Consider the following 25,867-nt stretch of genomic DNA (forward strand, 5'->3'; position numbering starts at 1 on the left):
TTGCAAATATTTTCTTCCATGTTAATCTGTTTGATTATGTTTTTTGATACACAGAATTTTTAAATTTTGATGTCATCCCGTTTTTCTAGTTTTGCTTTTGTTGCCTGTGTATTGGTACATATCCAAGAAATCATTGCCAAACCCAGTATCATGAAGGTCTTCCTCTGAGTTTTATTGTTTCAGGTCTTACATTAGATCTTTGATCCATTTTGAGCTAATATTTGTATATGGTGTAAGGTAAGGGTCCAACCTCATTCTTTTCACTTGAATGTCTATTTCGCCCAGCACCATTGTCCTTTCCCCATTGAATAGCTTTGGCACTCTTGTCAAACATCATTTGATCATATATGCTCTAGTGTCCATTTTTTCTTTCTTTGGAAAGGGCTTTAGGAATTTTAGTATGTTTTGGAAACCTGAAAAATAATTCACTTTCAATGTTTCCTACTTTTAGGTTAATCTCCTTTGCTATGTATACATTATTTTCTATGTGGACAGTGCACATAAGTGGATTATAGTTGTTACATTTTGAAATAATGTATATTTAAAGTTATTGTTTTCTTGGTATGTGATATGCTAGCAGACCAGATTTGAATGGTTCTCACTTTAAAAAAAGTAATAATAAGTCATGTTGGGATAAAAGATTTTTAAGGCTTCCAGTTCATTTGTCCTTGGTTGCCACTGGGGTTGAAGGGAAAAGGCACAGAGCATTTTAAGAGGAGAAATGGCTTTGTTGCTGTGCGACACTAGAATGGAAAATCCTCAGCCAAGCACAGAAATTTGGACACTGTCCTTCAACAAAAAGGAGACTCCCTGTGGGATCCCTTGAAATTTGGAATGGGCCAGTCCGTGGGCCCACCCAGTATCCATGCTGTTCCTCAACCCCCTTCTGATCTGAGGTCGTAGCGGTCAATGTGGATTTTTTTGTCTTATAGCTGGAGAATTTGGGGTTATTTCTGAAAGTATGATAGCTTTCACAGTTTTTAAAATGTACTCTCTTGTTCCTTAGGCTTCCTTGATCACTCATAGTGTGTTCATTGCAGCTTCCAGTCAAGTCCTATTTATTTGTTTATTATCTTTTAAATCCTCACTTAAGGGCATGTTCATTGATTTGAGAGAGAGAGAGGAAGGGGGAGGGTGGCAGAGAGAGGGAGAGAGAAACATTGACCATCCACCTCCCACATGCTCCTTGACCGGGAATCAAACCCACAACCCTTTGCTATATGGGATGATGCGCCAACAAACTGAGCCACCTGGCCAAGGCAAATCTTATTTATTTATTTATTTTATTTATTCATTCATTCATTCATTCATTCATTCATTCATTTATTTAATGTGTATTGGTGTTTTAATTTGACCTTCCCAATGACAAACAGAATTTTAGGGCTAAATGATACCTTAGAAGTCTTATCTTCATATCCCTCTGGTTATATTATCAACCACATCATTATTTGTTAAAAAACTTATAAGGTTACAGCATTTATTTTAAGGTCACAGCTTTTATAATGATTTAATGGCTTCACGGATGATACTTGGTGATAGGTAAAGTGTGCGCATAATGTCATTTTGTACCTTCTTTATTTCTCTAGCAACACCCAGCACCTACTTTTCCTGTTCACCACACCCAGATTTCATTTTATCTTCATTTTATCTACTTCACGTGGACTCCTCGCATGCACTTTTGCATAGAATTGTTGCTCTGTTTGTTACTAGAGGAATCCATGCTCAATTTTAGCTGTTTTTTCCTTTCTATATCTGCCTCTTTGATGGAGCTGGATTTACCCCTGCTCACCTATTAGTGCCCTCGGTCTCAACAACCATATTCAAACAAAATACCTTAAATGGAGGTATTAAAAAGGTCACAACAGTGAGCCATTTTGTAACTTTTGGTGCAATAAAATGGTTAAGTTATATTTGGAATATAAGATCTCTGAGCGCAGCTATGCATTTTCTTCATCTATAAAACACTCTAGAATAACAGCTTACATCTGTTTGGGGTTTTAAATTTTATGTTTTGAAGAAACATCACTGTTATGTAACTCCAAAGCAGACCTGGGGAGCTCGCTGGCTTTCTGACAGGCCGTGCGTGTGGGGACTGTGGAAGCTGGACCAGTGTTTATTTTCACTGTGCAGCCAAGTCTGCTGGCCTCCTTCCCCAGGTGGGAGCACACTTCACTGCTGTTTCTTCATATGCTAAACGACAAGATGCATTCAATGAGATTCTGGCTTGAAGAATATTTGAAAATTTTTCACTCGTCAGGAGTTTATCTTATAAGGGATTTAATGGCTTCAGGGATGATTCTAGTCCAATACTTGGTGATAGGTAAATGTTTAAATAAGTTACCTAAAATTATTTCACTACCAGAAACCAGAAATAAATGTAATTATTTAAACATATAGGACATTTAATTACTGTAGACTGTCAATCTCGTTTTAAAGAATAAAGTTGGGGTGTATTGTCTGCCCACTTTTACAAATACATGCCCAAAGAAATAGGAGAATAAAGTTGGGGTCTGCCCACTTTTACAAATACATGCCCAAAGAAATAGTTTGGCCATTTCAAATGTGTGATTTTTAAATTACTTCTTTAGAATAAAGGAACAATTTAACGAATAGTGTTGAACAGAAGAAAATGGGCAAAATGTTCATCTACAGAATTCAAAATCTAATACAGGGTGGGGCAAATGTAGGTTTAAAGTTGTCATATGGAAAATAATTCAACGACTAATAATTAATAATACAAGAATAAGCTGCGTTTTGTGTACTCACAACTGTAAACCTATGTTTGCTCTACCCTCTATTATATATTAAGTACCAACTTAATGGGTTATTTTTATCAAGGGAAGAATGTTAGCATGGCCAGTAACGATAAGTTATAAGATCTTTTTCATCTTATAAATGTGAACTATTTACATTCTTGTTAAAACGTGATACATTTACATGTGGGAGAAAAGAGTACAAAAAAGAACATTAAAATCATCTGTAATCCCTCTGCCTGTTGTCCTCTTGGTATTTTATTACATATTGTGTACTTAAAAAAATTAGGGTTTTGATAATTAATTTAATTGGGAGTACTTTAGTTTCAGAATGGACAGTGTCAGATGCTTTCATGGTTTTATGACAAAACTAAACTAAATTGGACTCCTATTGTAGCACTTCGCTGTATGGGGTGGGGTGAAGATGACAAACTTCTCTGAGATTCTAGTTTATCAGCTTAAACTAATTTATTGACATTGATTTTTTTTTTCTCACTGCCATTTCCTGTCTGAATGGAAGACAGATTTTCTTTCTGTGGCCACTGTCAAGCCCAAGGCCATCATTTGTTCCAGCAGAATAAGAGAGCTTATGTCAGACTCTTAATTTCTGAATAAATATTTTAGAAGTGACTTAATGCCCTTAATTCATGGGCTGTTAATTCCTTCAAAATTGTGATCTCACATACATACACTCACATTGTTAATGTTCAAAGTCCACATTTACTCTTCACTTGCCGGTGACATGGGCCCTGGTCTGCTGGAGCATCCCTGGCACAGGCCCATGGGTCAGCGAGTGGATCTGAAGAGGCTGATGGGTGGGTCCACTGGAATCCTGGTACTTTTATTTTAGGATATATGGAGGTGGGTTCTATTTTTAGAATTTTGGAATGTTTAATTAGAAGCAAATAGATTATACTGAGGATGAATGTACTCTGGACAGATTAATGCAGTTAGATTTTTTAGGTAGAATACTAGACAGGGCTCTGGAGTCAGATTGTCTGGCTTCTTCATTCTAGCTGTGCCTTTAGGAGAGTTACACAGCTTCTCTGGACTTCCGTTGCCTCATCTATAAAACGAGGTTGGTAATAATACCTGTCTTATAGGGTTGTGAGGATTCAGTGAAATAAAACCTGTGAAGTGCTTATTAGCACAGTGCCTGACACATGAAAAGTGCCTGGTAATTCTAGCTCTTCTTGTTACACAACAAATTGTCACTACCTGTTTCGTAGTGTGGTGGTTATGCCCACCGCTCATGCTCATTCCTGCAGGTCACTCTTCTCCTTCTCCTTGCTGCTCTTGTGTGTACATCAGGCATCCAGGAGCCTCCACCCCTCCAGCATCGATAGGCTGCTCCTTCCTGGAGGGTGCAGACCTCCCCCGTCCACGCTGTGCTCCTCTGGTCCCTGCCTCAGCGTACTCCTCCAGTGGCTCTGTCTCCTCTTCCCTCTTCCCTCCCCTCCACCTGCCTTGCCCTCTCTGCCTTTCCTCGCTCATCTCCCTCTGGTCTCCCTCTCCTTTCCTTCTCACTCCCCTCCTCTCTCCCCCCTCTGTACTCCCTCACTCTTCTCTCTCTCCATCTTCTCTCCTCCTTCCTCCTCTCCCTGTCCCCCTTCTCCTCTCTCTGCCCCTCTCCCCTCTCTGACTTCTCCCCTTCCCCTTCTTTTCGCCCACAGTTTTTGGCCTTTCCCTCTCTGCTGCCTCCCCACTCCAGCTCTTTCTCCCTCTCTAGCTCTCCCCACTGCCCCCCATCCCTTCCTCTCTTTTAACCCTAATACTTGGTCTGCTAAGGAGCAGACAGCTCTAGCTCTTAAGCAGAAATGTGCCAAGTCTTTAAAGCCTTTATTACTTGTGATGAGAAATATTCATTTTGTCATTTTAGTAGCCAAGGTTTCTTCATATTGTGCTTCCCTTCCACTCGCAAAGGGCACCACAGCATCATCCGACTCACATGGGCTCAGAAAGTTAGTGGGACGCTGAAGGCAGTTACAGTTAACTTGTTTTCTAAACCTGTGTATTGTATATAGTAATGTATACATTTGTTTAATGTTAGCTTTATTATATACATAGTTAAATGAAATAATGTTCTCAGTAATAATTATGGGTTTGTATAGTCATGCTAGGCAAAGTCTGAGCTTCTCTGCCTAATTTATTTCTTTTTTTCTCTCTTCAGATTCCCTTCTCATTGGTCCAGTTTCCCTTGTGGGAATCCTTAAAAGTAAGTTTTCCAATCTTCATATAAAATTGCTTTCTAATTATCATAAATACCCAATTGTTTCAGTTTGTAATAGAAGAATATAATATTGATTAGTAGTTTAAAAACTCAAAAAATTTTAAAAATACATTTTTATTGATTTCAAAGAGGAATGAGAGAGAATCATTGATTGACTGCCTCGTGCACACCCCCCACTGGGGATCAAGCCTACATCCTGGGCATGTGCCCTGACCAGAATTGATCCCAGGACCCTTTCGTCTGCAGGCTGACACTCTATCCACTGAGCCAAACTGGCCAGGGCTCAAAATTTTTAAGAGTTGAAAATATTTTTTACGTGTGGTTTACATGCCAGTTCAGTCTTTTAAACTTCCTCAGTGTCTGTGGTACTGAGAGAGCATCCTAACGGCGTAACTGAATCCTCAGGTGTTAAGGGAAACTGTGCTTTACTCTCTTTTGTATTTCTGCTCTACCCATAGACTTTTATTTCACTTCCGTGCGTGTGCGTGTGTGTGTGTGTGTGTGTGTGTGTGTGTGTGTGTAGAAGTTAAGGAATGACGATAAGGGTAAATGAAAAGGGAAAAAAGCAAGGCCCTGACTGTTAGGCCAGCCCCCTCACCCCCTTATCTGAGGGTGGGCAGCAGGGGGCTTGCTGCTCTGTCACCTTCCCTCTGCTGTCACCCAATGGGCCTAGGAACCCCCTGAGAAGGAGCCACGTCTGCTGAGTTGTGAGTTAGCCTCAGGGAAGGTCACTCAGTTGTTTAAAAACAGAAATTTTTAAAAACCTGTTTTCAAATATGCAGAGACGTGTTTTTTCATCTTCTGATGCGATGATTTTAAAAATTGTGGGTCATGCTATGAACTGTGTGGGTGTCTGCCAGCCTTTTAAAGACTGTGACAAGAGGGACGTTATTAACAGAGATTGTCCTATGTGGTAAGGGTGAGTCCTGCTTTGTAAGACTTCAGTGTTGTGTGTGCATGCACACGCATCTCTGTCCTGGCTGCACTGTACCATGTATTTCTCACTGTGGATAATGATCAAAAGACTTTGAAAGCCCTTGTTCAGGTTGATAAATGACCAAGCTATAAAGTGGCAAAGTGTCTAGGCAGGCCTTTGGTAACACAGAAAGTAAAGGATTGCTCCCATGGCTGAGGGAGTCAGTAACCACAGTGTGCTCCCGCCGCTTCCCCTGAAGAATAGCAGACTTATCTAGACTAAAAATATTCTGTGAAATTCATAATGTGAGGACAATAAAATGAGACAAAACATTAATCATGAAAAATAAACTCTGGAATATTATGTATTTAGAAATAGTCTGATTTTAAGGAGTGGTACAGATTACCTAATACAGGTTTTGGGGTCTCTAATGGTTGTGTTTGGTTTTTACCCTTTTCTTTGAGTGCTTGGTGAAATGGGTCTCTCAGGCGGTTTCCGGGCATGATGTAGCAGCGCTCCCAGGAGAAGGCCGCATTCCATGAGCATACAGCTCCCCTTTTTTGCGTGTGACAAAGGAACAATGGAGCCAGCAGCTGTCGAGAAACAAGACTCGCTTCATTAGTGTCTCAATAACTGGCATTCACCCCTCTCTGCACTCTGACTTCCTATTCCCTGTCTGCGTAGGAATGCTTTGATGCCCAAAGAGGGAAGCATGGGGTTTATTTCTTTTCAGTGTTAAGGACATTTGTAGTATTCTTGTTAGTTAAGAAATATCTAGAATTTTTCAGAGTAATCATAGATAACAATGTTGAGCTTTAACAGTTTTCTTTGAGCAAATGTTACGATGCTATAGTTGTTGTTTTTTAAGTTGGATTTATTGAAGAATAATTTTCAGATAGCAAGATTCAACCTTTAGAAGTACATTTTTTTTCAATATGTTTTTATTGATATTTTTTTTTTGAGAGAGAGAGAGGAAGGGAGAGGAATAGAGAGATGAAAACATCCATGAGAGAGAAACATTGATGGGCTGCCCCCTGCACACCCCCTGCACTACGCCCTGTGGGCCTCTCTTCTCTGTTCTTTTTGGACAGGCCAAACTGGTACTCACCCTAGGGACTTTGCATTTGTTGTGCCCTCGCCCCCTACTGGGAATCAAGCCCTCAACCTGGGCATGTGCCCTGATGGGGAATCAAACTGTGACCTCCTGGATCATGGGTCAACACTCACCCACTGAGCCACATTTTTCTGAGTTTTGATAAATGTTTATTACTACCACCATAACCAAAATATGTATAGAATATTTGTAGTTTTCCCTTTTCCAGAGTACCATATAAATAGAACCACACACTACTGTGCCTTTTGTGCCTGGCTTCTTCCATGTAATGAAGCTGTTGAGATTCATTCATGTTTTGCCTGTACCAGCAGTCTGTTCCTAAGTAGTGCCCTGTGGTGTGGTTGTAGTTGTTTATCTGTTCGCTAGTTTATGCACATTTGAGTTTTCCCATTTTTGATGATTATGAATAAAGCTGCAATAATTATTTCCATATAGGTATCAGTGTGGACATGTTTTAGTTTCTCTTGGGTAAGTGGCAAGAGTAGGGCTGCTGGGTCATAGGGCAAGTGTAAGTTTTGTTTGGTAGGAAACTGTGAACCGTTTTCCAGTGGCTGTGCCATTCGGCAACAGTGTGTGAGCATTCCAGTTGCTCTGCGTCCATGCCACCGCTTGCTATTAGAGTCTTTAAAACATTTAGCCATCCCAGTAGTTGTGTACTGGTATCTCATTGTGGTATAGTTTGCAATTCTTTCATAGCTAAATAATGTTGAGCATCTTTTCATATAATAATTTTTTTACAAAACATCCAAATGTGAAATCATAGTGCTTTTTAGAAGTAGACAATTTTTGGCACTTCTTTTATTTTTGTTTATGATTTTAGCCATTTCATTTTGCTTTTGCAACCATAGAGAGGTTGTATTATACGAAGGGTTTCTCTGTTGTGTTTATGTGAAATAGCACCCAGACACGTTGTTCCGGGCCAGGACTTGAGCAGCTGCATGCACGGTGTGTGGTAAGGAGTAGCGTCGGGAGATGGAGGGCCACTTCCAGCTTAGACTACTCGGCATGGAATCCAAGGCCCCGCCTTTCTTCTCCAGTTCTGTCTTCTGCTCTCCCAGATTTCGTCGAGTCATACTGACTGCTTGGTCTCAGACCCCAAATTAAAATCTGAGTCTCTTCTTTGCCTTTCTCCACATATCACTCACCAAGTTAGGTCAACTCAGACTTTTTGGAACCTTTGGCCTCCTTTCTATCAGATTCTTAGTACCTTGTGCCTGGACTAAGTTAACAGTTGCTCTGCTTTCTAATCTATTCTACAAATTGAATTTGGGTCATTTTCTAAGCATCTTCGAAGTTCTCTGAAATGTGTAACTTTCTAGAACTCTAAGCCATGAAGATGCTGTCCTCAAGGATGTCCACACTTCTCCCTGTCTCCCCACTCCCAGGTCCCTCCCCTGTGTATTGTTCTGCAAAGTCATTTCCCTGCAGCCTCACTGCTGCCTCCTTTCTGAATCAGCTTCCACGGGCCCAAACATCATGCATCTTTTAAAGCCGGTGCAGTTATTTTTCCTGCTGCTTGAAGTCTTTGAATCCAGGATCTGAAAACTTACCCTTAAAGCATTGGTCTGTACTGATTGGTATTTAACTAGGCACTAAATTTGTTTAAAACGTCTTAGAACGAAGCTTTAGCGTATTCGAATAGGGCCTCCACCCCTTCCATTTACAGAGGAGCCACACACGCAGTCCATATCCACGTACTGCCTGCTCTGAGCTGGATGCCGTTTCATCCACAGTGTGGGGATGAGGCATAGCGATGCCCTGGGAGCTTCTCGTCTGCCAGGGGCTCGCACCCACAGACACGCCATTGCCAAGCTCCCAATCATGTCACTGCAGTACCTCATTTCTCAGACATTTTTATAGGACGCATACTAACAGAAATAGTGTAGATAAAAGAATACTAGATGCTATAAAGAGGAGGGGCCGTAAGAGAAGACAATCGTGTCCAGAACTTCTGAGAAGATAAGATAATGTCCGCTACGATTTATGTTGAGTTTGTACCTTTCTGGCAGCCCAACAGGAAGATGAAGACCTTTATATACACGTTGCTTCTTACTTGATCTTGTCCCTGGACTTTGGACGCCACCTCCTGTGGAGGACTCGCCGTGGACCCCTCCTCGGGGTTACGGCCTGCTTTGACCAGCTTCCTAGCAGACATCCTCACTCAGATGCCTGGGGAACCAGAGCTCCTGGCGCTTTTCTCCTCGCACCCTGCTCCTTCCCAGTGTCCCTGTCAGTGAACAGCACAGATAGCTGTGCTTGTCCTCGTAGAAACCCAAGCAGTGCTGCACAGTTCTCCTCTCCCTCACCATCCAGCCCTCAGTACGTCCCCTGCTCGGATCCATACATCTATACATCGCCTCTCAGATGGCCGCCTGATTCCATTCCTGTTTCCCTGAAACATCTCTTCACAGCAGCCACAGTGATCTTTTAAAGAAATAAGCCAGGTTATACCACTCTCTACTAAAACCCTTCAGTGCCATCTCTTTGAAAGATGAGTAAAATCGAATTTAAACTATGACTGACAGGGTCCTCTGTCATCTGGCCCCTCCTGCCTCACTGACTATCCCATGGCACGCATCTGCCACACTCTAGCCTTGTGTGTCCACTTACTGCACTACGCCCTGTGGGCCTCTCCTCTCTGTTCTTTTCGAACACACCAAACTGGTACTTACCCCAGGGCCTTTGCATTTTTTGTGCCCTCTGCCAGAAATATGCGTTACTCATTCATGCTGCGTTTCATTACTGAGTGCCTCCTATGGGCCAGGCATCTTCTAGGGTCCGGAGATGCAGTGATGAAGAGGACTGACAAACTCTCCCCTCAACGAGCTTTCATTCTAGCTCTTCCCTCCCCCCCCGCCCCCGATTTTCTCACGTCCTACTTCTTGTTGTTACCCAGACCTTAGACCAGGTCACTTCAGAAGGCATTTTCTGTCCACCTAGAGGTTCAGAGTAGGCCCTTCCCTCCTCAACAATCACAATGCCTAGCATTTTAATAAAAGTTTAGTTATGTATGTATCATCACCTGAATACTTATTTTAAAAAATCGGACGGTCTTAAGTAGATATTATATGCCAGGCCCTGGGCGAAACACTATACAGCTAACCCTTAAACAGCATGGGGTCAGAGGCACCGACCCCAGAGAGTTGAATATCTGCATATAACTTAAGTTGACCCTTTGTGTACATTGATTGCAAATACTGTGTTTGATCTATGGTTGGTTGAATCCATGAATGGGAAATCCAGGGGTATAGAGGGTCAACTGTATATTATTGAAAAAAAAAATCTACGTAGCCCGGCAGGTGTGGCTCAGTGGTTGAGCATTAACCTGTGAACCAGGACGTCACGGTTCGATTCCCAGTCCGGGCACATGCCTGGATTGCAGGCTTTATCCCCAGTAGGGGGCATGCAGGATGCAGCTGATCAACGATTTTCTCTCATCATTGATGTTTCTACCTATCTCTCCCTCTCCCTTCCTCTCTGAAATCAATAAAAATATATTTCTTTTAACAAACACCCCCGTATCAGTGATCCTGCACAGTCCAAACCCATGTTGTTCAAGGATCAGTTGTACGTTCGTTAGCACCTCATTCACATCACACAGCCCAGGGAGCTCAGCCTGCTGCTATCCCCACTAAACAAGGAACCCGGGTTCAGAGAGCTTGTCTTTCATCTAGTAGCCGCAGTCCTCGGCTTCCTGCCAGCACCCTTTTACTATGTTGACATCGTCAGTGATAACCGTAGTCATAAAAACAATTAGAATACCTCCCATTTCTCAAAGTTGCAATGTGCCAGGTACTGTGATAACCACTTTCCATGGACCAGCTCCTAGTCATCCTCACGGCAGTTCTGTGGGGCAGGTGCTATTTGGTCTTCATTTTATAGCTGAAATGGAAGAAGAATCTGCGTGCCTTGCCCAAGGCTGCAGGATATTAAATATTAAGGGGTACAGCCAAGATTTGAACCCAGGCAGTCTGACTCCAGAGTTGATGTTCTTAATCATTTTACTCCTAACTCTGCACACAGCGCATGATGTCTTTAATGATGTTTTTGCTGTTCCATGTGCTGAAATTTTGCTAAAAAGTTGAGGTCATATTATATCACATTAGCTTAGTTAAGGTGTTTCTGCAAATTGTGTTGATTTCTTAACTTGATGACATAAAGTTTAAAAACCCTGGCCACAATATTTCTCAGACGGGCTCTCCCACACCGCCTGGTCCTGCGGGTGGCACGTGCGCAGGGACTGGAGGTTTGCTGCGCAAGCCGCCTCTCCTGACCCGCCACGGGCAGCGGAGAGTTTATGGCGTGAGTGGAGCCAGACCACATTCTTCACGTGTTTTGTTTAAATCCTCATGGTCTTGGCTTATTGGAGGAAGGAGCTTTGTCTTCTGATTGTTTGTATTTATGTTTACATTCCTTACGTCTGTCTTCTACACAGCAGGGTTCATAGCTATTTACTCATTGTTTGAGGGTTACATTCTTTTTCAAGTTCAATGCAAAGTTGGACAAGTGTAGACACTGTTTTATTTCTAATTCGTTTCTTTTAGAAGTATATTCAAAACTACAACAGATGTTTACTCTTACTGAGCTTTACATAAACAATAAGCATATTTTGAATGGATATGATAAAAGTTCTTGTGGAATGTCATTTTTTTCTGTTGTCTGGGTATTCAAAATCAGTGGACAGTACAGTGTAAAGGATTGATAAGGATGCTCTTAGGTCTAAATAGTTTTTCTTCTAGCCATGAGGTGTTACAAATTTGCAAAACAGTAACTAGTAGAAATGCAGGCTTTAAGCTCAGATGCAACTTTGAAGCAAAATGAAAATAAAACCAGTTTGGTCATGTAAGACTGGGTATGCCTTTGCAGGCAGTATTAAAAGTAACCACACCTTTTTTGTTGTTGATTCACACCCAACATCGTGAATATCAATTACAATAATCTATTTTGTTGTAACTGCTACTCAGTGAAATATTTATATTGTTAACCTGAATGGAACCTTTTGTCCCTAACCCAAACTGAAAAGACATCAAACCATAGATCCAAGAAACTCAGAGCACCCCTAATCAGAATAAACACCCCTCCTGTAAAACCTGGCCACACATGCCCCAAAATATTACTTTCTAACTATAAAACCTAAATATTACTGAGCAGACTCAGCATTTGAGCTCATCTTGCTTTTTCTCAAGAATAATAAATGAAATTTCCTTTATTACCAGCAGTCATTCATTAAGACTTTCTTATAAATTCTCATTATTGTTTCCACCTTATTTAGAAGGCAAGTATTAAACCAACATGCAGTTTAACAACAACAACAACAACAACAACAAAGAGGTACAAATCAACCCACACAAAGTTGCTGTTATGGAACTTGCAGTTGAAATGAAATTTTCTATATTTATATCTCAGAATAGTTTCGATCCAGTTGCCATTATAACCAAAATAAACCTGTGTATTTTAAATGATCTGTAGTTATCAGTTAGGTATATCTGATTTTAATTACGGAAATTATTTCTATAGGAGAATCGATTTTAGCCTTTCAGCACTTGATTATTTTGTTAGAGCCACTGTATGGCACAAATGACAGCTTAATTGTGGTTCCCAATTATATTTTATATTCTCTTCAGCTTAAAACTTTGCTTCAGAAATCTCTTTTAAAAATATATTAGTATATGAGCACTTCACAGAGAGAGTGTCCACTGAATTGAATATGAAGCTTTAGGCAGATGTTGCTTTGCCTGTTAAAGTCTGTGCAGTGGCCACAGGACAGGGCCCCGGTGTGTGGGCCGTGTTGCATGGCATTGCCTGCTGTCTGCAGTGTGCTATGAGGTTCTGTGGTAGGCTTCGCAGAGAGACCTCCACAGGGCATCCTCTTCTGTTGTCTTAACTAAAGTATCATCTGATACCATTCATTTGAAATTGAGTCGATGATTCTGTACCTGTACCTCTCCTTGTCCTATTTGGTAAGCTCATCATCTTGAAAATGGGAATACATAACTGCTTTTGAATACAGCAGGTGAAGAAGTCCTAAATGTAAGTGTTGCTGCACTAAAGCCCAAACACGTATTTTTAAAGTTATTCACACATAAGATGATAATCCCCATTTGAGTGGGTGTTTAAAGTGAAGATGGAGCCTTTTCTTTATGCTGTGCTTTAATAGAAAACACCCACCCAGCCTCGGCCTCCTGGCTGTTTCGTGGCATTGTGTCTGGGTGTGCTCTCCATCCTCCAAGTGAATGCTGGGCTGTTACCTGGGGGTCAGGGCAGCCAAATTGCATCCTGCCGTTCTCCCTCTGATAGGCCTGAGCAGTGAGTGAAGAAATTAGAACACCCTGGTTGTTTTTGTGGTGAGACCACTGAGTAGTCAGGACTTGGTCTCACAGTATCCTCATGGATAATAGGAATATCATTAATTAAAAAAAACAGGCTGGTGTGTCAAAATCACATACCTTAAAGGCTTAAAACAGTGGTATGGTAAAATTCACCTGAGGTCTGTAGCTTAGTAGAACAGTACCCACTTTTACCTCCTGTTTTGATAACTGTACAGTACTATCTATAATAATAAAAGCGTAATAGACCGGACAGCCAAATGACCTTCTGGACGAAGCCAGGGCTGCGAGGGCACTCCTTGCACGAATTTCATGCATCGGGCCTCTAGTGGTTATATAAGATGTCAACATTAGAGGCAGCTGTGTGAAAGGTACATGGGACTGTACTATTTTTGCAATGTTTCTGTAATTTTGAAATGAAATTGTCTATATTTATGAGCTCTTAGGAATATTTTCCAGTCAACCTATGTTAAGGAAACTTAAGAAAAACCATAGGAACTAAGCTATGAACCAGACACCAGGCAGCGCTGAGGACAGGTGAGCACGGAGCGGGCTGTCTCGGGGCTGGGGGCTTGCAGCTCAGCCAGGGTCATCCCTGACTATTGTCACTTAGTAGTTGACATACCCAGTCAAGAGAGAAAAAAATCAAATAAACAAAAAACAACACAGAAGCGAAATTAAGACCAACTGCCAGCCTCATTACTGCACTTGACATTTCTCATTAACCTGAGATATAAACACACGTTCATGGGCTCACCCGAAATTTTATTTTTTAGTTGAAAAGAGAAAGGAAACAAGGCCTTGAATTGGGATAAATAAGCAAATATGGCCACCTGTTTTTTTTATTCTTACTTTTTTTGGTGCTAACTTCCATCATATGTTTCTACACATGGACATACTCTCCATGCCTCACCTCCAAGTCCCCTGGTCATTTATCTGCCTCTACAGGAATGGTCATTAGACCTCTTTGGCAATGGAAGTACTTAGGTTGAGAAATTATGGCAATTTAAAAATCTCTGGTGTTCAGACAGGCCTTTAAAAATCCTCCAATACAAACCCACCTTATTTAAACAACTTTTATTGACATCAAAATATTCTGTTTACTAATCTGCATTATAATGGAGCTGCTCTGCGGGGGAGCTGGGCATGGTCATGAGGAATCTTAGAATGTGGCATGTACATCCTTCTGTCTACAAGGCCCATGGCTTTGGGGGGAACCGAACACCAGCTCCAGCTCCCCCATGTACTCTCTGTGACCTCAGGCAGTTACTTAACACCTCTTAGCATCTGTCCACACCTGTGTTTGTGGATGATGGTACACACTTTCAACAATTAAATGAGAAATGTAAATTCTTTAGCATAGTGCCTGGCATATGCTAGTTACTCGGCAAGTGGTAACTAATATTGTAAATAGTAATCACTGATACCGTTGCCTACACTATATTTTTTATTCCATTTTCCAATCTAGTCTTAAATTATTTGAAGTCATAAACAATATTTACAGTTCCAGTGAGTAACCTTTCTTGTCTTCCAAGCCATTTTTTGTTGGTCACAATCCTCTGGACCCTCCACATATGTGGGCAAATGTGTGACTTCAAAATACAGAATTCATATATAGTACTTTTTATCTTGTTATTGGTGGCGGTGTTTAATGAATTTAAAGTTGTCCCCAAATGAATAATTTGTACATAAACATTCATATTTTTAGGTTGGTCTCAATGTATTTTCCAGAGTTTCTGTACTTGGACAATTCCAAGAGCAAAACAGCAACACAGAAGCAAACTCATTATTTAAAGCAAGTTGTTTTAGGCATTGACATAATTTGTTCACCCTCTTGAATATTTTAGTAATATTCATGTAAGAATTATGGTTGGAATGTGTAAGTAAAGTGTCTCATAAATGCCATTTTATTTGCTATCAAGACAACTATAATTTACAGATTGAAGTCTAAGTGTTTTTATAAGCTATCTCATTCAGACCCCAGTTCTGCTGTTCACTATGGTTTACCTTCTCTTAAGCCTCAACATCCTGTCTGTAAAATGAGGATAAAATGGCACAGACCTCAGAAGATTGTGGTTAGGAATGCATGAGTCAGTGTATATAAAGTGTTTAGTTCTATGTAAGTGTTTATTGTGGTTACTGTTATAGTCGTTATTTTTATCAAGCTCTGTGTTTGCCACTGAAGTTTCTCACTTGATTCTAAACCATATGGTTCTAGAGAGTTTTTTGGGTTTTGTTTTTAAAATATTTATTAGTATGCTTTTCAAATATAAAATGATTTTTTAATGTTCTTAGACTAAATTATTCTGGCAGGTGATAGTGGAAAATTAAGCTTATCTATAGAGATTCTGTTTTTAAACTTTGGGGCCATCTGAGTCTGTTTCGATGAAGTACTTTTCCGCCCTGGCAACCAATTTGTTTTTTTCCTCGATGACAGCAGGCACCTCTGTGAAGCCTTCTCCATCACCTCCCTGCTCTCTGCTGTAACCTCCTCTGCTCCCTCGGGGCCCCATCAGATAGTAGATGTAGGGACTGTGGCTTTTCCCCTTGACTATAGTGTCTGACACCCAGTAGGTGCTCAGTAAGTGTTGAGTTTGTGAATTACATAGTATCTTGGATTGTTTCCTCTTGTATGACATGTAATTCATATCTTGTTTTTCAGTCCTTATCATTGCTCATAAACTCAGCATTATTAGTAGTAGTTTAAGTCTGTTTGGAGGAAAGTTCTGCTCTTTGGAACCCTGGAAGATACCACTAGATGAACTGAAGATGACCTTTAGTCATCATCAAAGATCCAGTTTGTGTTTTGTATTTCTTTTCTGAAAAGTTCTCAAAGTGAGTAATGTTGTTATAACTGGCATTAATTAGCCTGGTGAGGTGCACATTAACGCAGGAGGCTGCGTTAAACGTAGACAGAGGCTGCTCCATGTCTGGTTTCTCGTGCTGTCTCCAGTGCTCATAGGCCTCTGGAGAAAATGTTTGCTATGGAAGCACACATACGCGCATTTACTAAAGAAATACCAAGTGCTACACTTCATGGCAAGACTGTCTTTAGAAAGCTGTTTTTAATGAAAAAGTATCTACTTTATAGCTGCACTCTTAGTTCAGTGAATTTAATAAATACACTTTTCAAGCAACCATTCTCCTCGGTGAGGTGGAAGAAAATGCTCACGGCTGACACCACACGTTGTTGTATATCTGATTTGTTAGGTAGTTATATAGCCAGGTGTCTAGTACTTAAGAAAAGTTGTTCCTGGTGTTGGTGTAAAAACAGACACATAGGTCAGTGGAACAGAACAGACAGCCCATAAATAAACCCACACACATGTGGTCAGTTATTATGACAAAGGAGCTGAGACATTACAATTGGGACAGGACAGGCTTTGCAATAAATGGTGCTGAGAAAACCAGACGGCCACATGCAGAAGTCTGAAATTTGACCACTGTCTTACACAATACACAAAAAGGAACTTAAACGGATTAAAAGACTTGAAGATCGAAAACCATAAAACTCCCAGAAGAAAACATAGGCAGTCATCTCCTTGGCATTGGTCTTGGTAATGATACTTTGACTCTTGCACCAGAAGCAAAAGCAGCAGTAAATAAGTGAGACTGCGTCACACTAACATTCTGCACAGCAAAGGACCCAACAAAATGAAAAGACAACGTACTCATGGGGAAAATGTTTGCAAGTCATATATCTGATAGGGGACTAATATCCAAAATACACAACTCATACATCTCAATAGCAAAAACCCCAAACAATCCAATGTAAAATTGGGCGAAAGATCTTTAGAGACATTTTTCCAAAGACACACAGATGGCCAACATTTACGTGAAAAGGTGCTCTAAGTCATTAATCAGGAATGCAAATCAAACCCACAATGAGATGTCACCTCACACTGGTTAGAAAGACTATTATAAAAAATACAAGAAATAACTTGTGCTGGCAAGTATATGGAGAAAAGGGTGCCCTTTGCACTGTTGGTGAGAGTATAAGTTGGCGTAGCCACTGTGGAAAATGGTCTGGAAGTTCAAAAATTCAAAATAGAACTACCACGTGATCCAGCAATTCCCCTTCTGGGTATTTATACAAAAGAAAAACAAACAAAAAAACCTAACTCAAAAGGATATCTGCACCTGTGTTCATTGCTGCTTTATTTACAATATCTAAGATACGGAAACAACCTAAGTGTCCATCTGTGGATGAATGGATAAAGAAATTGTGGTGTATGTGTATAATGATTGAATATTATTCAGCCATTAAATAGAATGAAATCTTGGCTTTTGTGACAACATGGATGGACCTTGAGCACATTATGCTAAGTAAGTTAGACAAAGACAAATACTATATGAGCTCTCTTATATGTGTAAATCTTAAAAACAAAACAAAACTGAAGCTCATAAATACAGAGAAGAGATTGGTGGTTTCCAGAGGCATGGGATGGGGGATGGGAGTAATTGGTGCAAGGGGTCCAAGAGTAAAAAGAAAATATATAAAATAAAACCAGTAAATTACACGCAAAAAAAAAAAAGTTGTTCAAGTTGACAAAATAAACAGGGCCCTACATGTCCATTTCTGTAGCATCCCTCTCAATTTTACAGGTATATTTCAGTAGGGGATTATTGAGAATAGGAAATTAGTACCAACTTTGCTTCTCTCCTTTCAGTTGTGGTATATTTGATCATTCATAAAAATATTATGCCATCATAAGTAGGTCATTACACTATTCTAACCATTATAATTAATATATTTAAGAGTTTTTGTCTTAATTATTGCAGTGCATACCACCCAGTGCAGAAAGGTAAGAAAAAGAAAAGGCAATAATCCAATTGGAAAGAAAAGCTGTCTTTATTCATAGACAATATGATCATTGATACAGAAAATTTGATAGAATCTATAAAGAGCTATTAGAGCTGATAATTTTAGCAGTATTGCTGGATACAAGGTATTAGCACAAACAGAAACTAAAATTTAAAATAAAAAAAAACTACTTGCAGTCTCATCAAAACATGAAATACTTAAAAGATAAATTTGATAAAACAAACCCAAGACCTATATACTGAAAACTACAAAACCCTGTTGAGAGAAAAAGATGGAGGCTTAAGTAAGTGGAGAAAACTACCATGTTTATGGGTCAGAAAGTTCAATATTTAACACCTCCATATTCTCCAAAATGATCTACAGGTTCAATGCAAGTCAGATGAAAATATCAGCAGGCTTTTTGTAGAAATTGATAAACTGATTCTAAAATTCATATGAAAGTACAAAGAACTAGAATAGTCACAGCAACTTTGAAACAGAATAGAGTTGGAGAACTAACACAACTGATCTTAAGATTTATTACAGAGGTGAAGTAGTCAAGAAAGTATCACATTGGTATCAAGATGGATATGTGGATTACAGCAAAATAGAGTGTCCAGAAATAGACCCAAACAATTGATTTTTTATAAAAGTAAGAAGGCAGTTCATTGGATAAAGGAGTCTTTTCCAATTGCTTAAACAATTAAATACCCATATGTAAAACAACATCAGTCCATACGTTGCAGCATACAGAAAAATTAGCTCAAAATGGGTGACAGATCTAAATGTAAACCCTAAAGACAGAACATTTCTAGAAAAAAACAGGTGAAAAATTCTTTGTGGCCTGAGTTAGGCAAAGATTTCTTGGATATGTCACCAAAAGCAAAATATGTAAAAGGATAATTTGGTCTTCACCAAAATTAAATAATTTTGTTTTTTGATAGATGTTGTTAAGAGAATGAAAAGACCAGCCACAGATAGGAAGTGATATTTGCAAGTGACTTTTATCTAGAATATATAAAAACTCAAAACTCGTTAAGAAAACAGACAACCCAATAAAAATGTGCAAAACATTTGAACAGAGATTTAAGAAAATACATGGATAGAAAAAAGTATATGGGAAAAAACCCTCAACATCCTTAGTCGTTAGGGAAATACAAATTAAAAGCACAATGAAATACTACTGCACACCTATTAGAATGATAAAAATTAAAAAATACTGACAATGCCAAGTGTTTGTAAGGATGTGGAGTAATTGGATCTGGTTAGAATGTAAAACGGTACAACCACTTTGGAAAACAGTTTGGTGGTTTCTTACGTTAAACATATGCCTACCATGTGATCCAGCTATTTCCCACTTACCTTTTCCACAAGGGAAATGAAGGCATGTGTCCATATAAAGACATGTGTATAAATGTTCATAGCAGCTTTATTTGTAATAGCAAACAACTGGAAAAATCCAAATGTCCATCAACAGATGAATATATAAGCAAATGATACATCTACACCATGGAACATTACTAACTAGAAGGGAATGAACTATTGATGTCCACAGTAACATGGACAGCTCATACAACAATTCTGAAGGAAAGAATCCAGTTTTTCAAAAATGAATGTATGAGTTATTTATATAAAATTCTAGATAAAGAAAACTAATGGAGAGTGACAGATCTGATTGTCTAGGGGCTAGCAAGGAATGACAGGGTCACAGAAAACTCTGTGGTGATGAATAGGTTCACTTTCTTGATTGTGGCAATGATTTCACATGTATGCATTTGTCAGAACTTACCAAGTGGCACACTTTAAATAGGTGTAGTTTATTGGACCTCACTTATGTCTCAGTAAAACTAAAAAGGAAGAGTGAGATCAGGCTCTGTTGTTAGAAAGACCAGGTGAAAGGTAGATAATATCAGGACCCAACTCTTAGGGTCATTGTGAGGAGTGTGGGATTTAAAAAAATTATCTTTATTGTTAAAAGTATTACAGATTGTGATCCCTCCAACTTTGTTCTTCTTTCTCAAGATTGCTGTGGCTATTCGGGGTCTTTTTTGGTTCCATATAAATTTTTGGAGTATTTGTTCTAGATCTGTGAAATATGCTGTTGGCATTTTAATAGGGATTGCATTGAATTTGTAGATTGCTTTGAGTAGTATGGGGACATTTTAATGATATGAATTCTACTGATCAATGAACATGGTATATTCTTCCACTTGTTTATATCTTCTACCCCTTTTTTCAATGTTCTGTAGTTTGCCAAGTACAGGTCTTTTACCACATTGGTTAAGTTTATTCTTAACTATCTTAATTTTTTTGTTGTTGCAATGGTAAATGAGATTGCTTTTTTAGTTTCTCTTCCTGATAGTTCATTATTGGTGCATAAAAATGCCATCTATTTCTGGGTGTTAATTTTGTATCCTGCTATATTGCTGAATTCATTTACAAAATCTAGTAGTTTTTTGGCAGAGTCTTTAGGTTTTTCTTTGTTCAATATCATGTCAGCTGTGAATAATGACAGTTTTAAATACCCCTTTCCAATTTGGATGCCTTTTATTTCTTCTTGTCTGATCACTGTGGCTAGCACTTCCAGTACTGTCCTATATAATAAAAGACTAATATGCAAATCGACCGAATGGCAGAACAACTGGTCGCTCTGATGCACACTGCCCACCAGGGGGCAGATACTCAAGCAGGAGCTGCCCCCTGGTGGTCAGTGTGCTCCCACAGGGGGAGTGCCTCTCAGCCAGAAGCTGGGCTAACAGCTGGCAAGTGCAACGGTGGTGGCAGGAGCCTCTCCCGCCTCCACTGCAGGCAGGCGGTAAGGAGCGAGGGGTTCCGGACTGCGAGAAGGATGTCTGACTGCCTGCTTAGGCCCACTCCCCGGGGGAAGGGCCTAAGCCGACAGGTGGACATCCCCCAAGGGGTCCCAGACTGCGAGACTGTGCAGGCCAGGCTGAGGGACACCCCCCCCCCCCCTCCCCAGTGCACGGATTTCGTGCACTGGGCCTCTAATGTTGAATAAGAGTGTTGAAAGTGGACATCCCTGTCTTGTTCTTGTTCTTAGGGGAAATGGTTTTAGTTTTTGCTCATTGAGTATGATGTTGGCTGTAGGTTTGATGTTGAAGCATGATTCCTCTATTACCACTTTGCTGAGAATTTTTATCAAAAATGGGTGTTGGGTTTTGTCGAATGCTTTTTCTGCATCTATTGATATGATCATGTGATTTTTGTTTCAATCTGTTTATGTGATGTGTCATGTTTATTGGTTTGCAAATATTGTACCAGCCTTGCATCTCCATTTCAGTTGGTCATGGTGTATGACCTTTTTAATATATTGGTGGATCTGATTTGCTAATATTTTTTTGAGGATTTTAGCATCTATGTTCATCAGGGATATTGGCCTGTACTTCTCTTTCTTTGTAGTGCCTTTATCTGGCTTTGGAATTAGGATAATGCTGGCCTCATAAAGAGTTTGAAATTGTTCCTTTCTCTTGGATTGTTTGGAATAGTTTGAGGAGTATAAGTGTTCATTCTTCTGTGAATGTTTGGTAAAACTCCCCTATGAAGCCATCTGGACCAGGGTTTTTGGTTGCTGGGAGTTTTTTGATTACTGCTCCTATTTCATATGTTGTTATTGGCCTATTCAGGTTTTCTGACTCCTCCTGATTCAGTTTTGGGAGATTGTATTTTCTAGGAATTTGTCCATTTCATCCACATTGTCCTGCTTGTTGGCATATAGTTGTTCATAGTATTTTCTTACCATCCTTTGTATTTCTGTGGTCTCTGTTGTTACTTCACCTCTTTTGTTTCTGATCTTATTTATTTGGATCCTCTCTCTGTGTTTCTTGATGAGTCTAGCTAAATGTTCATCAATCTTGTTTATCTTTTTATAAATCTTATTTATCTTATTAATGGTTTCATTGATCTTTTGGTTGCTTTTTTAGTCTCTGTGTCATTTATTTCCACTCTGATCTTTATTATTTCCTTCCTTTTATTTACTCTGGGCTTTTCTTGTGTTCTCTCCCCCCCCCCCCCCCCCCCCCCCCATATATTTCTTTAAGTTGTAAGGTTATATAGTTAACTAGAAATTTTTCTTGTTATTTTGTGTGTGTGTGTTTTGTTTGTTTTGTTTTGTTTATGTAGATCTGTAGTGCTATGAACTTCGCTCTTAGGACTGCTTTGATTGTGTCCCATAGTTTTGGAATTGTTATGTGGTCATTTTCATTTGTTTCCTGAAAGTTTTTTAATCTCCCTTTGATCTTATTGGTAACCTGTTCATTGTTTAGTAACATGCGATTTAGCCTCCTTGTGTTTGAGTATTTTATTTTATTTTATTTATTTTAGTGTGTGTGAGTCTTTTTGGGTTGATTTTGAATGGGACTCTCTGTGTTTCCTGGACTTGTTTGACTTTTTCTTCACCTAATCAGGGAAATTCTCTGTCATTATTTCTTCAAACAGGTTCTCTATTTCTTGCTCAGATTCTTCTCTTCTGGCACCCCTAAGATGTAGATGGTGTTATGTTTCATATTCTCCCAAAGCTCCTTTAAACTCTCCTCCTGCTTTTTAATTTTTTTTCTGAATTGCTGCTCTGAATGGATGTGTTTTTTTTCTACCTTGTCTTCTAATTCGCTGATTGGGTCCTCCGCTTCTTCTAGTCTAGTGTTGAATCCTTCCAGGGTATTCTTTATTTCAGCTATGTCATTCTTCATTTCTGATGGAGTCTTATTCATCTCTCTCTTTTTCATGCTGGTGTAGTTCTTACTATGTCCCACATAGTTCTAATTAAGTTGCTTAGATTTCTCACTAAGTTGTTTGAATAACCTTATAGCCATTACTTTGAATTCTTTATCTGACAAATTGCTTGCTCCCATTTTTAGTTCCTTTTCTGGTGATCCCTCTTTTTCTTTCATTTGGGGGTTGTTTCTTTGTCTTCCCATTTTTGCTGTCCCTTTGTATTTGTTACTACGTATTAGATCAAATTGCTATGCCTCCCAGTCTTCGTGGGGTGGCCTTATGTAGTATGTGTTTTGTGGGACCCAGTGGTGCAGTTTCTTATTGGTAACCAAGCTGGCATATAGATCTCCCAAGCTGGGTGCACTAGGAGTGTCCCTATTGTGAATTATTTGTGCTCTCTGTTGTAATTGGGTTTTGAATGTTGTTGCCCCATTTGTGGATGGAATCTCCTCTTAGTCTGGCTGACTGTGAGGCTCACCCCCGACCATATAATGCAAACAGTTGTGCACAGTTGCTTGCATTATATGGTCGGTGGTGAGCCTCACAGTCAGCCAGATTTGACAGAACAAATCAAAACAAGAAGCAAAAAAACCAAAACAAAAACTTCCAAAAAACCCCTACAATGACAACAAAAGCAACCACAGAAGAAGAGAGAATTAGGAAAGAGAAAAGGGAACAAGAATGATAGAAGAAAAGAAAGAAAAAAAAAGTACAAGGGAAAAAAAGGGGAAGAAAAAGCAATTTGAAAGGGCAGAAATGAAATAAAGAAAATAAGAATAAAGAATAGGGGGAGGAAACAGTGTACAAATAGAGGAAGAATAAATAAGAAATGGGGAAAAACACATGAGAAAGAAGGAAAAATAGAGTAAGAAAAAGGGAAGAGAAAAATTAGCTATATGAAAGAAAAAGACTAAAAGAATAGAAAATCAATAAAAAAGAAAGATAAAGAATATAAAGGAAAAGAAAGGTAAAGTGGTTGTCTTAGCAGAGCAGTGTCTCATGGGAGCTCCCTTGGGTCCTGTTCTTCTGGTGTCTGGAGCTGACTGTTGTGTCTGCCAGTTCTGGGCTTCCCTGGGAGGCACTTAGGTGCTAACCACTGTGAGAAACTGTCTTCCTTTGGCTCTCAGCAAGCTGTTTGAAGCTTCAAGGGATCCACATTTTGTGTCTGTCTCCATAGGACTTGGCTGCACGCAGTAGGGCCCAAGCTGCACTCTAAAGCCGGTTTGTTAGCAGCATGGGGCCAGGGATGGGTCAGCAAATTTCTCCTGGTTTCCTGGTCTCTGCCTACACCTGCTTTTGTGTAGTAGCCAGCTGTCAGTCTTAATCACTCAAAAGTCTGTTTCTGAAAGGGCTTTAGGCAGAATGAGGATTATAGACCTCTGGGTTTCCCATGAGGGGGAGGTGCCGTTCAGAATTCAGGGAAAGTGGTGGGTGTGTTCGTGTCCCAGAGCTAATCCTGTGAGAGTGACCCAGAATATTTCCCTGCCCTCAGGTGGTGAAGATCCTCGTATGCAGTCCAGTGGGATCAGCTGGATACCGGGAGTTTCTATCAGCTCTCCCGCGAGGGGAAAGCACCAGTCAGGTTCCCGGGGTATTGGGGTGGATGGCACCACCCCCAAGCCAGTCACTGATGCTCCTGGAGACTGTTCAAACCCGTAGACTTGGCCTCTGCTGCTGTCTCCTCTGCGAAGGCCGAGGTGCAAGGTGTGGCAGGCCGGGCTCCTGAGGGTGGGGTGGGCTGTATCACCTAGGGTGGAGTTGCTTCCTTTTCTGGAGCTATAGCTTCTGGGAGGGGCCCGCACCTCTCAGGAAAAATGTGTGTTTTGTTTTGGGGGCGTACTTCCCAATGCAGGACTCCCAGCTGCTGCTAGTCCATGTCTCCCCCCAATGCTTCCCACCCCAGCCTCTCCTTAGGCACCTTGAGTCCGCACTGCCCCCCTCCCTCGGATGAGTAGCTGCAAGTGAAAATCCTGTGCTCCGGGTTAAAAAACCAACCACAACAAAAAACCTGAGGCTTTATCTCCGACCTGCTCTGGTTTCCCCAGCAGCAGACACCCTGCTGCCTTTCACGGCGGGATGTTACTGGGCTGCTGTTCTCAGCTGTGGTGCCCAGCCTGGGTTCCAGGCCTCAATCTTCTCAGGGATAAAACCCTCCCATAGCCGAGTGATCTCTCTTCACTCTTGGCCTGCTGCCCTGGAAGCTGGGTCAGCCCCTTTTTCGACCTCGCTCTTCCTGCCAGTCTCCAGGTGTTTTCTGTCCTTCCTGGATATAAGCCTCCTCCTCAGTTGGTAATTCTGGCTGAATGTTCCCCATTTTAGCTTTATTTCCAGTCTGGCTCCAGAAGGAGGTGCAAGAAAGGTCTGCCTATTCTACCACCATCTTCTCCCTGACTGTGCTTCCTGGACGTGGGAGTCAGTGTCAGAGATTAGACCAGGCCTGCCTCAGCACTGTGGGTGTGCCTGTGTCTTGTCTCCTACGTGCCTGTAAATGCTTGGTGAGCAAGGCACCATGCCTCGGCCACCACGCCGCCTAATTTCAAACTTGGCATGGTTATTTAATTGTATAATCCTCAACTTCATCAACAATACAATTTTTTGACAAACTTTAATACTTAATTAACAGAATTAGCAGCCTTCAAATATGCAACATGGATAAAGATTGAAAAAACAACTGAAGAATTTTGGCATACACTGCTCTGGATTAATTTGTGAATTATGATATTTATATGTTCAGAATTATACGGAAAATATTTACAATGTTATATTGTCTTGGCCTGGCCAGCATGGCTTAGTGGTTTAAGCGTCGACCTATGAACCAGGAGGTCATGGTTCAATTCCTGGTCAGGGCACATTCCCGGGTTGTGGGCTTGATCCCCCATGTGGGACCTGCAGGAGGCAGCTTTTTTTTTCTTTTTTTAATTGATTTTTTACAGAGAGGAAGGGAGAGGGATAGAGAGTAAGAAACATCAATCAGCTGCCTCCTGCACACCCCC

At 40.4% G+C, this 25,867-nt stretch overlaps 1 protein-coding gene across 4 annotated transcripts in view; it reads left to right on the forward strand.

Moving 5' to 3' along the window:
* Nucleotides 1-25,867, forward strand: part of SLC25A26 (solute carrier family 25 (S-adenosylmethionine carrier), member 26) — a 155,397-nt gene that overhangs the window by 115,318 nt on the left and 14,212 nt on the right. For 3 of the 4 annotated variants that reach the window (XM_005860796.2, XM_005860797.2, XM_005860795.2), the window contains one exon: nt 4,924-4,968. In XM_005860796.2, coding sequence (XP_005860858.1) covers nt 4,924-4,968 — 45 coding nt within the window. Of the gene's footprint in view, nt 1-4,923; nt 4,969-24,366; nt 24,616-25,867 lie in introns of those variants that run through there. The other variant, XM_014535233.1, reaches the window with a different exon arrangement.

Source organism: Myotis brandtii, unplaced genomic scaffold, assembly GCF_000412655.1.
Source record: "Myotis brandtii unplaced genomic scaffold, ASM41265v1 scaffold140, whole genome shotgun sequence".
Taxonomy (NCBI): domain Eukaryota; kingdom Metazoa; phylum Chordata; class Mammalia; order Chiroptera; family Vespertilionidae; genus Myotis; species Myotis brandtii.